The sequence below is a fragment of the Mobula hypostoma genome, chromosome 25 (genome assembly GCF_963921235.1).
Source record: "Mobula hypostoma chromosome 25, sMobHyp1.1, whole genome shotgun sequence".
Classification (NCBI taxonomy): Eukaryota; Metazoa; Chordata; class Chondrichthyes; order Myliobatiformes; family Myliobatidae; genus Mobula; species Mobula hypostoma.
The window spans coordinates 44,689,047-44,702,404 of record NC_086121.1 but is presented as its reverse complement, the minus strand read 5'-3'; the positions used below and the strand labels follow the sequence as shown (position 1 = coordinate 44,702,404).

The 13,358-nt window shown below is 39.5% G+C and overlaps 1 protein-coding gene across 10 annotated transcripts in view; it reads left to right on the top strand.

Annotated features, from left to right (window-relative positions):
• Positions 1-13,358, top strand: part of usp48 (ubiquitin specific peptidase 48) — a 243,158-nt gene that overhangs the window by 87,550 nt on the left and 142,250 nt on the right. For all 10 annotated transcript variants that reach the window (XR_010016075.1, XR_010016074.1, XR_010016076.1 and 7 more), the window contains 2 exons: positions 7,821-7,929; positions 10,150-10,283. Coding sequence is in view for 5 of the 10 variants with exons in the window: in XM_063033067.1 (XP_062889137.1) it covers positions 7,821-7,929; positions 10,150-10,283 (243 nt within the window). In the remaining 5 variants the exon portion in view is untranslated. The remainder of the gene's footprint in view (positions 1-7,820; positions 7,930-10,149; positions 10,284-13,358) is intronic.

The window sequence follows — 13,358 nt, the reverse complement described above, 5'->3', positions numbered from 1 at the left end:
GATGAACTGAGATCTTGGATACATACATAGAATTGTGATGTAGTGGCCATTACAGAGACTTGGCTGGCACCAGGGCAGGAATGGATTCTCAATATTCCTGGATTTCAGTGCTTTAAAAGGGATGGGTGGGGGAGAAGGGGAGGAGGGATGGCATTACTGGTCAGGGATACTATTACAGCTACAGAAAGGGTGGGTAATGTAGCAGGATCCTCTGTTGAGTCAGTATGGGTGGAAGTCAGGGACAGGAAGGGAGCAGTTACTCTATTGGGAGTATTTTATAGGCCCCCTGGTAGCAGCAGAGATACCGAGGAGCAGATTGGGAGGCAGATTTTGGAAAGGTGCAAAAATAACAGGGTTGTTATTATGGGTGACTTTAACTTCCCTAATATTGATTGGCACCTGATTAGTTCCAAGGGTTTGGACGGGGCAGAGTTTGTTAAGTGTGTCCAGGACGGATTCCTGTGACAGTATGTTGACAGGCCGACCAGGGGGAATGCCATACTAGATCTAGTATTAGGTAAGAAGCCGGGTCAGGTCACAGATCTCTCAGTGGGTGAGCATCTGGGGGACAGTGACCACCACTCCCTGGCCTTCAGCATTATGGAAAGGGATAGAATCAGTGAGGACAGGAAAATTTTTAATTGGGGAAGGGCAAATTATAAGGCTAGAACTTGCGGGTGTGAATTGGGATGATGTTTTTGCAGGGAAATGTACTGTGGACATGTGTCGATGTTTAGAGATCTCTTGCAGGATGTTAGGGATAAATTTGTCCTGGTGAGAAAGATGAGGAATGGTAGGGTGAAGGAACCATGGGTGACAATTGAGGTGGAAAATCTAGTCAGGTGGAAGAAGGCAGCATACATGAGGATTAGGAAGCAAGGATCAGACAGGTGTATTGAGGAATATAGGGTATCAAGAAAGGAGCTAAAGAAAGGGCTGAGAAGAGCAAGGGGGGGCATGAGAAGGCCTTGGCAAGTAGGGTAAAGGAAAACCCCAAGGGATTCTTCAATTATGTGTAGAAAAAAAGGATGACAGGAGTGAAGATAGGACCGATTAGAGATAAAGGTGGGAAGATGTGCCTGGAGGCTATGGAAGTGAGCGAGGTCCACAATGAATACTTCTCTTTGGTATTCACCAATTGAGAGGGAACTTGATGATGGTGAGGACAATATGAGTGAGGTTTATGTTCTGGAGCATGTTGATATTAAGGCAGAGGAGGTGTTAGAGTTATTGAAATACATTAGGACGGATAAGTCAACCCACCCTTCTACCCACATCTAGGTCGTCTTACCTAATGGTGTTTTGATCTGGACTTTGCTGTAATCCATTCTCTTCCAGTTACAGTAATATTAAATATTATCTCATTAGTTTTGCCATTAATTTTAATTTTTAAATATTATCCATGTTGATTCAATATTGGCACCGTAGAATACTAAATAAAATGTACAGTTTTTTTTCAAGATCCAGGAGAATGAACAACTAAGTTTGATGTGGGTGTTTTGGTTTATCTAGATGAAGTTGTAAAATTTCTTTGGATTCTACAATTACAGGCATTAGATTGTGAGAATTTACTATAAGGCCTGCAAAGATAATTTCTGCCAGGAACTCTGAAAAGGTTGCTTTTGCTGGTACATTGGACACAAAGTGATCAAGTGCTTTCAGGATGAATTTGAGGGATTGTGCTGCAAAGTATGTGCTTACTGTATTGTACAAAAGGTCAATGCACATGTAAAAAAAATTCTGTAAAGCAATGATACTTTCAAAAATAATGAAAAGTTTCTAAATACCAAAAATATTACCATAAAGAGCAGCAAACAGTAACAAACTAAATCAAATTAATATTTGGTGTGATGAAATTAAAGCTGCATTAATTTTCTTGGAACAGCATTGTACAGTTTGGAGAGGTCTCTTGAGGCACTAGATGGAGTAAGTTGCATTTTGGCTTTGCTCCGTTCATTTTTCAATCTTTTTACCACCCTTTTACTATCTATATTAAAGCATTTATAACACTTTTATGTGCTTGAACTTTGATTTTTAATCGCTGGAAATGAGTACCAGAGGGAAAAAGGCATTAGCTGAAGGCAAGGAAGCCGGTGATGGAAATGGAAAGAAAGAAGGTGACTCTCAACATCCTAAGTCTTAACTCACTTTGGAAGCTATGTCGAAGCTCCTGGATGATAAATTTGATACAAGATTTTCTAATTTGGAAGTATTGTTAAAGGAGATCGAAAGTAGACTGGGAACACTTAAGCGGGAGTGTGAAAAACAACAAAGGCAAATTTCCGAACTCAATGAAGCTGGTATTATAAGGCCCCATGTACCACCTAGGCACTAAGGGTTTAGACAACGACGACCTATTATATCCAATTTTTTCTTCCAACCATCCAGAACTGATCAAGCTTTTCTTTTACGGAAAACGAAGGGAATAATATGTTTTCATGATTTATTCATGGATAATTGTCTCATGTCCTTTGAACAGTTGTCTAATAAATATAATTTGACTAGATCACATTTTTTCAGAGATTTACCCATTAGAAACTTTTTAAAGGTTATTTTACCTACTTTTCCGATATCACATCAAACTGAAATTACAGAAAATATTTTAGATTTAAACCCCTATCAGAATAGTTTAATATCAATTGTTTATGATTTAATTACGAAAATACGTCTAGTTATGTCTGATAAAATTAAGAATGAATGGGTAAGAGAACTTCAGCTATCTTTACTCATAGAGAAATGGGAGAAAATTGTCCAACTAGTTAACACTTCTTCAATGTGTGCTAAACACACTTTGATACAATTTAAGGTGGTTCATAGGGCTCGTATAGGATAAGTTAGCTCATGTTTATGGTCATATAAATCTTGTCTGTGACAGATGTAATTCTGAGGTAGCTTCCTTGACACACATGTTCTGGTCTTGCCCTCTTTTGGAAAAATGTTGGAAAGACATTTTTGGTATTATTTCAGTAGTTTTGCGTATTGATTTACAACCTCATCCCATTACTGCAATTTTTGGACTACCAATGATAGACTTTAGTCATTTATCCCCTTCAGCTTGTCATTTGATTACATTTGTTACATTAATAGCCAGAAGATCCATTTTATTTAAATGGAAAGATTCTAAACCCCCTACTACATTTCACTGGTTTTCCCAAACTTTAACATGTTTAAACTTGGAAAAAGTTAGGAGTGGTACCACTGATCCTTCAGTTAAATTTGAAGAAACATGGAGGCCATTTATTCAACATTTTCATGTGATGTAAGTTGACCTTGTCTGAATCCTTTTTAATAACTTTTTGTTTGTGTATAAAGGACCAGAGTTAGTGACAAATAATCATCTTAACCGATGAAGCATGGCAGCCCAGTCTTTGTTTTGGTTTGTTTTTTTTAGTGTAGAGGTAAAATTTTTTTTTTGAATCTTTTTAAAGTTCAGTTATTAAGAGATTGGGAGGTTTAAATTAAATATGTTACTCGGAGTCTGTGTCTGTATACGTTAACCATTATTAATGTAATCCCGATCTCTATTATTATCATTGTTATGTTTATCAATTTGAAACTCTAAAAAAGATTGAAAAAGAAAGCATTGTACAGTTTGATTTAAAAAAGCAACTGATGTTTCTTCGAAACTTCTTGGAGAACTTGCTACAGTTCTTCCGCAGGCTTTGGCCGTCTAGCTTGCTTCTGTCTTTCCAGATATTCCTAGACAACCTCGATCATGAGATTTGGGTCTTTATGGAGGCCATGTCATGTGTTGCAGAACTCCTTGTTTTTTTTTTGTTGAAGATAGTTGTTTATTGTCTTGGCCATATGTTAGGTGGTGTTGTCCTATTGCAGAATGAAGTTGCAACCAATCAGTCACCTCCCTGATGGTATTGTCTGATGGATGAGAATCTGCTTGTACTTCTTAGCATTGAGGATTCCGTTCATTCTTTAGTCACCAATTCCATTTGCAGAAATTGAGTTTCAAACCTGCAGGAAACCTCTGCTGTGCTTAACTGTTGGCTGCAGACATATAACCATATAATAATTACAGCACGGAAACAGGCCATCTCGGCCCTTCTAGTCCGTGCCGAATGCTTACTCTCACCTAGTCCCATCTATCTGCACTCAGCCCAAAACCCTCCGTTCCTTTCCTGTCCATATACCTATCCAATTTCTTTTTAAATAACAAAATTGAACTTGCCTCTACCACTTCAACTGGAAGCTCATTCCACACAGCTACCCCTGCAGAGTAAAGAAGTTCCCCCTCGTGTTACACTCATGCATTTAGCACCGTCCAGTTCTTCTACAGACAAGCTGCCTCCTGTTTGAAACAAAAACTTCAAATTTCGACTTGTCAGTCCAGAGCTCTTGCTGCCATTGTTCAATATTCCAGTCCTTGTGTTTTTGTGCGTAGGTGAGTCTCTTGGCCTTGTTTCCACTTTGGAGGAATATCTTTTTAGCAGCATCTCTTCCATGAAGACCACTTCTGACGAGAATTCTCTGGATTGTTGAGAGGTGTACTTGCCTTCTGTGAGTTCAGAGCTGATAGCAGTGCTGGACTACTTCTGTTTTAGAGGGGATGTCAGTTTGATGTGTCTCTCACCTGCTGCGCTCAGCTTACATGGGCCAACCACTGCTATTCTTGTCCTCAACCTTACCAGTTTCTTCATGCTTCTTCAGAAGAGCTTGGACAGCACACCTGTCTGCCGCAATATTTTTGTTTGGGAGAGACTTTGCTGATGCAGGATAACCACCTTGTTTTTTGTTGTTAGGCTCACTCTTGCCATGGTGTAAGAATTGATGATTTGAAGGTTAAACCATCACAACTGCTGTGCAGTTTGGTTGTCCTTTTCCTAGTTTGATTCCTTCTACACCTGTGTCTGTGTCAGTAAATCAGTATAGTTCATTCAACTCATTATGTCATTGAACATTAGTACCTGTTTGTTATCTTTGTTTAATCATGCACTGAGTTATATACCTACAAAGTAGTGAAGTTTTTTAGTTGAAAGGTCGTCTATTACTTAGTATATTACTTTCTTTAACAAAGTACAATCATTTTTCTGTAACATCTAATTTTTTTTGGAAAATTAATGTTTGAAAATCTAAAATTTACTCTGTTCTGCAGACGCACTAATACAGAAGACAAAAATAAACATCTAAAATAAAATTTATATAACAAATCACGTGTGCCTAAGACTTGTGCACAGTACTACATAAAATAGAGGAGCTGCCATTTCAGATTTGTTGAAAGTAGCATCACAGGGAGATAGGGTCGTAAAGAAAGCTTCTGGCACACTGATCTTCATAAATTAATGCATCGAGTACGGGAGATGGAATGTGATGTTGAAGTTGTGTAAGCCATTGGCCTAAGGCCTAATTTGTGCAGTTTTGGTTAACTACCTACAGGAAAGATGTAAACAAGGTTCAAAGAATACAGAGAAAATGTTGCTGGATCTGAAGGATCTAAGGAAAGATTGAATAGGTTAGGACTGTATTCCTTGGAATGTAGAATATTGAGATTTGATAGAGGTATTCAAAATTATGAGGAGTATAGAGAGGGAAAATGCAAGCAGGCTTTTTCCACTGAGGTTGGGTGGGACTACAACCAGAGGTATGGGTTAAGTAGAATAAATATTGGAGGCAAGAGGCAGATGCCCATTCTCAAAAATTTCAGATGGAATTATGTTGATATTGTTTAGGTAGCATATTTACTGTCAAAATATATTGAATGTTAAGGAGCTGCTGTATCTTTATAGCCAATGTGTTCTCACAGAAACACAGAAATCTACAGCACATGATGTTGTGCCGACCATGAAACCCACTCTCGAAACTGCCTGTAATTTCCCTACCACAGAGCCCACTATTTTGCTAAACTTCATGTACCTATCTAAGAGCCTCTTAAAAGACCCTATTGTATCTGCCTCTAACACCTTCGCTGGTAGTGCATTCCACGCACCCGCCACTGTCTGTGTGAAAAACTTACCTCTGCATCTCCCTTGTACCTACTTCCAAGCACCTTAAAACTATGCCTCCTCGTGTTAGCCTTTTCAGCTCCGGGAAAAAACCTCTGGCTATCCACACAATCAATGCCTCTCATCATCGTATACATTTTTATCAGGTCCCCTCTCATCCTCTGTCGCTCCAAGGAGTAAAGGCCAAGTTCACTTCACCTGTTCTCATAAGGCATGCTCTCCAATCCAGGCAACATCCTTGTTAATCTCCTCTGAACTCTTTCTATAGTACCAACATCCTTCCTGCAGTGAGGTGACCAGAACTGAACACAGTACTCAAAGTGAGATTTAACCAAGGTCTTATATAACTGTAACATTACCTCACAGTGTTGTAATCTTAAATAAACTTCTTCAATACACCAAGTTTGGTGTCATTCACAAACCTCTAAGAACCATAACAGTATTGTTATCCAGATTATTAATGTGTTGTTTGTCAGCTATGTTAATGATTCATATGATGGCAAAATGGATCAGGAAATTTGCCGATGACACTAAGCTTCGGGGCATAGTATTCAGTGAGGCACGCTATCAAAGCTTGCAGTAGGATTTGTAACAGCTGGAAAAATGGGCTGAAAAGTGGCAGGTGGAATTTAATGCAGACAGGTGTGAGGTGTTACACTTTGTGAGGACAAACTACACAATGAACGGTAGAGCATTAAGGAGTGGGGTAAAATGGAGCGATCTAGGAATATAGTTCCATAGTTCATTGGAAGTGGTGTAGATAGGGTAAATGGAAGCAGGTTTATTTTTCACTGAGGTTGGGTGAGACTAAATATTTAAGGGATCCTGATAGTGAGCTTCTTCACTCAAAAGATGGTGCAAGTGTGGAATTTGTGGATGCAGGTTCAATTACAATATTTTAAAAGAAGATCAGAGAACTACATGGATGGGAGGGGTATGGAGTGTCGATCCAGATGTGGGTCGATGTGATTTGGCAGTAAGGAATGCAACAGTGGTAATGATTTTAGTGAGAGATGGATAGTTGGAGCCAGAGAGGGAAGGAGATTTGGTGAATGGGTGAAGTGTGTTGATTGTAGGTGGACGGAACCAGACTGAAATGTGGAGAGGTGTGGACCTGGGAAAAGGAACAAAAATAGGAGGACTGGGATAGATTGGAAGGAATGGGGGGAGGAATGCAAGAGATGAGCATTGCCTGAAGTTTGAAAAGTAGACAATGTGGGATATGAGCCTACATTCCCTCTCTGCTCTCAGACCTGATGCAGAGTCTCGATCCAAAACATTTGCAGTTCTTTTCCATCTACAAGTGCTGTTCAACCCACTAGGTACTTTCAATAGTTTGTTTTTTGTTCTTAAACCTCAGTTTCCTTCCTGTTCTTACAGCACTATTTAAAACTTGAACAGGAGTAGGTGTTTGATCACCTTGCTTGAACAAATCTTTTGTTTGATTATCAACCCTTGAAGTAAATTCATCAGTTAATTTGTGACCAAGCAGAATTTGTTGAATAATAGTTGACATATGTTGGATTCTTAAACAGGCCAAGTATTCTGATCAAATGTTGAAAGCCTATTTCAATGGAAGAATGAAACTTTTGTTCATATTAATAAGAAGAAATGAAAGTCACTTGATTTTAGAACTTTGTATCCCAATAATTTAGTGGTTGAATTCTGATGTATGGAGCAATATTTTTAGTTCTGATGAAGGGTCTCAGCCTGAAACGTCAACTCTTCATTCCTTTCCATAGATGCTGCCTGACCAGCTGAGTTCCTTCAGCATCTGCATAATCTTGTGTGCTTTATAGAATTGCTATTTTAAAAACAGTCAGTACTTTAACCTCCACTTAATCAAAAATCTCTCCTTACTTTCAGGTGTAATCAGTGTGGCCGTGAGTCTAAGCTGTTATCCCGTTTTTATGAACTGGAGTTAAATATCCAAGGACATAAGCAGCTGACAGATTGCATTGATGAGTTTCTGAAGGTAAATATCCATCTAACTGGGCCAGTTAAGGGTCGTATAGCTCTTACTAAGCATTTATATCTTGCCTACTACATATATTCACCTGTATTAAGCAGAAGGCTTTATCTTAAATTTCAATAATATTGGTCTCTTTGACCCAAAAGTTGTGAAGTTTACAAGTTCTCATGTCCTTATTATATTAAATCTGGCATTCTCATTGGCATGAGATTGAAAAATTGTATATATAGTTCTATTAATTTTCTTTCAAGTCCACTGTGGGGTTAAAATCCTGCCTATGTAAATACTCATTTTGAAATGCATTATTGTGAATTTATTATTTCTGTATCAGAAATTATAGAACATTTATGTTCAAAATTAAAAGTTATGATTAGACACAGATGAGCAGTGTGCATGAATATAACGTATTTTTCCAAGTTTTAATAAGATTAGTTGGGTTCTGCATGGTGGCACAGCTAGTTAAAGGCAAGTTGAAGAACTTCTTGCTCATGTGGAATTGATTCCTTTCCATAGACCTTCAGTTGCAGTTTAAGATGCAAAAACAGGAAACAAATCTGATACTGAATGCTAGGTGGTTTTCTGATGAAAAAAGAGAAACAAAACTGAACAATCTATATCACTGATGACTAGTGCAGACTTAAATTTTCAAGCTACCGTAGGATTGATAATATTGTTAAAGATTGTTTATAAGAAAAAGGGAACAAAAATAGGAGGACAGGGATAGATTGGAAGGAATGAGGGGAGGAATGCAAGAGATGAGCATTGCCTGAAGTTTGAAAAGTAGACAATGTGGGATACGAGCCTACTTTCCCTTTCTACTCAGTCCTATTGCAGGGTCCTGACCCAAAACATTTGCAGTTCCTTTCCATCCACAGGTGCTGTTTGACCCAGTAAGTACCTTTAGTTGCTTGGATTTCCAGCATCTGCAGATTTTATCTTGTTTGTGATCAATAACCTTCAGCAATTAGTTTTTTAATGTTTTTAAACCTCAGTTTCCTTCGTGTTCTTACAGCACTACTTAACACGTACTGCTGTTCAGAGTTTGGTCATCGCTGTTGAACAAATTTTTAATTTTATTATCAATCTTTGAGGTAAATTCATCAGTTAATTTGTGACCAAGCAGAATTTGTGGAATAGTAGTTGACATCTGTTGAGATTCCTAAACAGGCCATGATTTCTGATCAAATGTAGTCTGAGAAAAGAAAAACAGAAGGAAATATTGTTAAGAATTGTTTATAGGAAATAGATTAAAACCCATGCAGCTGCTCTGACTGTGCAGTTTTATAATTAAAATGACCAGTTGATTTAAAATTTTACTGCAGCAAAGGTTAATAGTTCCATCCAACTGTTTAGTATTTCTAAACGTGCATTATTTTAATGCATACAAAATACACAATTAATTATAGCTACACTGTCTGCAGTATTCCTTGATCATAAACGTGCTCTCTGTTTTCCTCTGGTATTTAAGTATCTATGTATGCAGAGTAGAAACAATGTGCAAGCTGATGCACCATCTTGGCTTCTGAAAAATGGAAAGCGTGTTCTTGCCAATTTAGATTTTCAGAGGTTTTTGATAAAAGTCCTGTGAATGAATCACATAAAAGCTACAGGACAGGGTAAACAAATGATTTAGATGTGTTTTTAAAATAAGATAGTCACAGGAAAATTCCAACCACCAATGCCATAACAAACTTCAGTCTTGATCTCTCTCTCCTGTAAAAGTTCAATGTCCAAATTCTGCTACACTTATCTTATTAATCCCCCAAGACCTGAGACTTAAATTCACTTTTTTCATTTTCCATTTAAATCAACCTTTTTTTATTTTCAGTACATTCCAATTTTGCTATCCTTGTGTCATGCTGCACCAATCCTTCTATCATCAGTATACTTCCCTTCTTTGTGTTTAGTTTACAGTTCACTTCTTCAGTCCAGTCTTCTATCTGTGCTATTAACTTTATGTGGAATGTTTAAACAAAGCATCATGTGATATTTGGTACATCAAGTTTTACCCTTGTCCTGCATATCACTGCCACATTCTGTAATATTGCCAGGTGTGTTTTGTGTTTTTATTTAAATAGAAATTCAGTTTGATTTAGAACACTGAAATATAGATGTCCATTAATTTTATAAACATCACTGGCTAATTAAGAAGCTACTTAATGCATGTAAAATTTGCTTTGAATATTTTCGCTTTCTTTTTGCTAATCTTGAATTTTATTTCAGGAAGAAAAGTTGGAGGGGGACAATAGGTATTTTTGTGATGAATGTCAAGATAAACAGAATGCCACCAGAAAAATTAAACTTCTCAGCCTTCCAAGAACCCTCAATTTGCAGCTTTTGAGGTTTGTCTTTGACAGGTCAGTCATAGTTTAAAAATCTGAAAACATCACCAATCTACAATTGCTTTTTTGCTGTGGTGGAATATCCAATACTGTTGTTTTTAGTGCCATGATACTTTGTCTAACAATTCCTTGTGAAATCTGTGTTGAATTTTTCACTGTGTAAATTTTTCAGTGAGTTTTTTAAAATTATGTAATTATAATTTGTAGATTTTATTAATTGAAGTTTAAGCATTCATGCGCATAGATTAATGCTTTTGTGAGTATGGGTATATCTTCACACTTATGTTTAGCTTTTGAATCAAATTGAGTTTTCAAATCAGGTATAATAGTTTTGGTGTAGGGTTTTGAGGGAGTGATAACGTGTACTCATGCAATAAGCTTCTCTATCAATGTACTAGGTTTGTTCAACATTCTGAACCTCTTGATGGACAGCTTGCCTTGCACCTTGCTCCTCCACTCATGGGCTTTTTCATTCCAGCAAAATGATCGGAAAGCTCACTTATGCCTTTTAATGGGAGTGTGGAATGGCTTTGAAGAAACCATATAGGAATTGGGCATCTGTTATGGTTTTTAACATAATTGTGGGAGCATTGCAGTTGATGGTAGTGCCCTATCTGATTCCCAGTGGGAACAATGGAGTCATAGAATTATGCAGCCTTTTCAGCCCACCGAGTCTATGCCGACCAGCATGCCAATCTATTCCAATCCCACTTGCCTGGATTAATCCCATATCTCTCTATGCCTTGCTCATTCAAGTACCTATACACCTTAAAATGTTTTTGCTGTTCCTGTCTCCACCACCTCATCTGCAGCTTATTTCAGGTATCAACTATCCTTAGTGTAAAACATTTACCCCTCAGATCCCACTTAATCCTCCTCCTTTTCACTTTAAACCTGTGCACTCCAGTTTTAGACATTACTACCATGGGAGCAGACTCTGGCTACCTGCTTATAGACATAGTCATACTTTATTGATCCTGGGGGAAATTGGTTTTTGTTACAGTTACACCATTAAAAAATAAATTAGTAATAAAACCATAAATAATTAAATAGTAATATGTAAATTATGCCAGGAAATAAGTCCACGACCAGCCTATTGGCTCAGGGTGTCTGACCCTCCAAGGGAGGAGTTGTAAAGTTTGATGGCCACAGGCAGGAATGACTTCCTATGCTGCTCTGTGTTGTATCTCGGTGGAATGAGTCTCTGGCTGAATGTACTCCTGTGCCCCCCCAGTACATTATGTAGTGGATGGGAGACATTGTCCAAGATGGCATGCAACTTAGACAGCATCCTCTTTTCAGACACCACCGTGAGAGATTCCAGTTCCATCCCCACAACATCACTGGCCTTACGAATAAGTTTGTTGATTCTGTTGGTGTCTGCTACCCTCAGCCTGCTGCCCCAGCACACAACAGCAAACATGATAGCACTGGCCACCACAGACTCATAGAACATCCTTAGCATCGTCCGGCAGGTGTTAAAGGACTTCAGTCTCCTCAGGAAATAGAGATGGCTCTGACCCTTCTTGTAGACAGCCTCAGTGTTCTTTGACCAGTCCAGTTTATTGTCAATTTGTAACCCCAGGTATTTGTAATCCTCCACCATGTCCACACTGTCCCCCCTGGATGGAAACAAGGGTCACCGGTGCCTTAGCTCTCCTCAGGTCAACCACCAGCTCCTTAGTCTTTTTCACATTAAGCTGCAGATGATTCAGCTCACACCATGTGACAAAGTTTCCTACAGTAGCCCTGTACTCAGCCTCATCTCCCTTGCTGATGCATCCAACTATGGCAGAGTCATCAGAAAACTTCTGAAGATGACAAGACTCTGTGCAGTAGTTGAAGTCCGATGTGTAAATAGTGAAGAGAAAGGGAGACAAGACAGACCCCTGTGGAGCCCCAGTGCTGTTGATCACCCTGTCGGACACACAGTGTTGCAAGCACACGTACTGTGGTCTGCCAGTCAGATAATCAAGAATCCATGACACCAAGGGAGCATCCACCTGCATCGCTGTCAGCTTCTCCCTCAGCAGAGCAGGGTGGATGGTGTTGAACACACTGGAGAAGTCAAAAAACATGACCCTCACAGTGCTCGCTGGCTTGTCCAGGTGGGCGTAGACACGGTTCAGCAGGTAGACAATGGCATCCTCAACTCCTAGTCGGGGCTGCTAGGCAAACTGGAGGGGATCTAAGTGTGGCCTGACCATAGGCCGGAGCAGCACCAGACCAAGTCTCTCCAGGGTCTTCCTGATGTGGGAGGTCAATGCCACTGGTCTGTAGTCATTGAGGGCACTGGGGCGCGGTGTCTTCGGCACAGGGACGAGGCAGGACGTCTTCCACAGTACAGGAACCCTCCGGAGCCTCAGGCTCAGGTTGAAGATATGGCGAAGTACTCCACATAGCTGAAGGGCACAGGCTTTCAGCACCCTGGTACTGACACCATCCAGTCCTGCAGCCTTGCTTGGGTTGAGACGTTTCAGCTGTCTTCTCACCTGTTCAGCTGTGAAGCCCACCATGGTGGTTTCATGTGGGGAAGGGGTATAGTCATGAGAGCAGGGTGGGGGACTGTGAGGAGGGGTAGGAGGGGAGAGTGAAATATGTGTTGGTTGGGGGCCGACAACAGATGACTCGTGGGGGATGGACAGGGGCCACAATATCTACGCCTTTCACAATTTAATACATTTCTATCATGTTTCCTTTCGGCCTCCTTTGCTCCATGGAAAACAGACCCAGCCTCTTTAATCTCCCTAGAGGTCCAATCTAGACAACATCCTTGTGAATATTGTTTTTCTTTTTGCTCTTTCTATCATAATCGTGTGGTAACCAGAACTGCTCACAGTACTCCATGTTCAGTGTATTCATCATATTTGTACAACTTAATTATGACATCCTAACTCATGTACTCAGTGCGTTGGCTTGCAGAGGTGAGCTTCCCAAGTATACATAAAATGCTGGAGGATCTCACCACGTCAGGCAGCATTTATGGAGGCCCTGCACCGGAGCACTGGATTCAATAGGTGACCCCAACATCCAAGGCGAATGTGTATCGGCAGGTGTAGCACTTGTCACGCTTGCAGTGATAAATGCCAT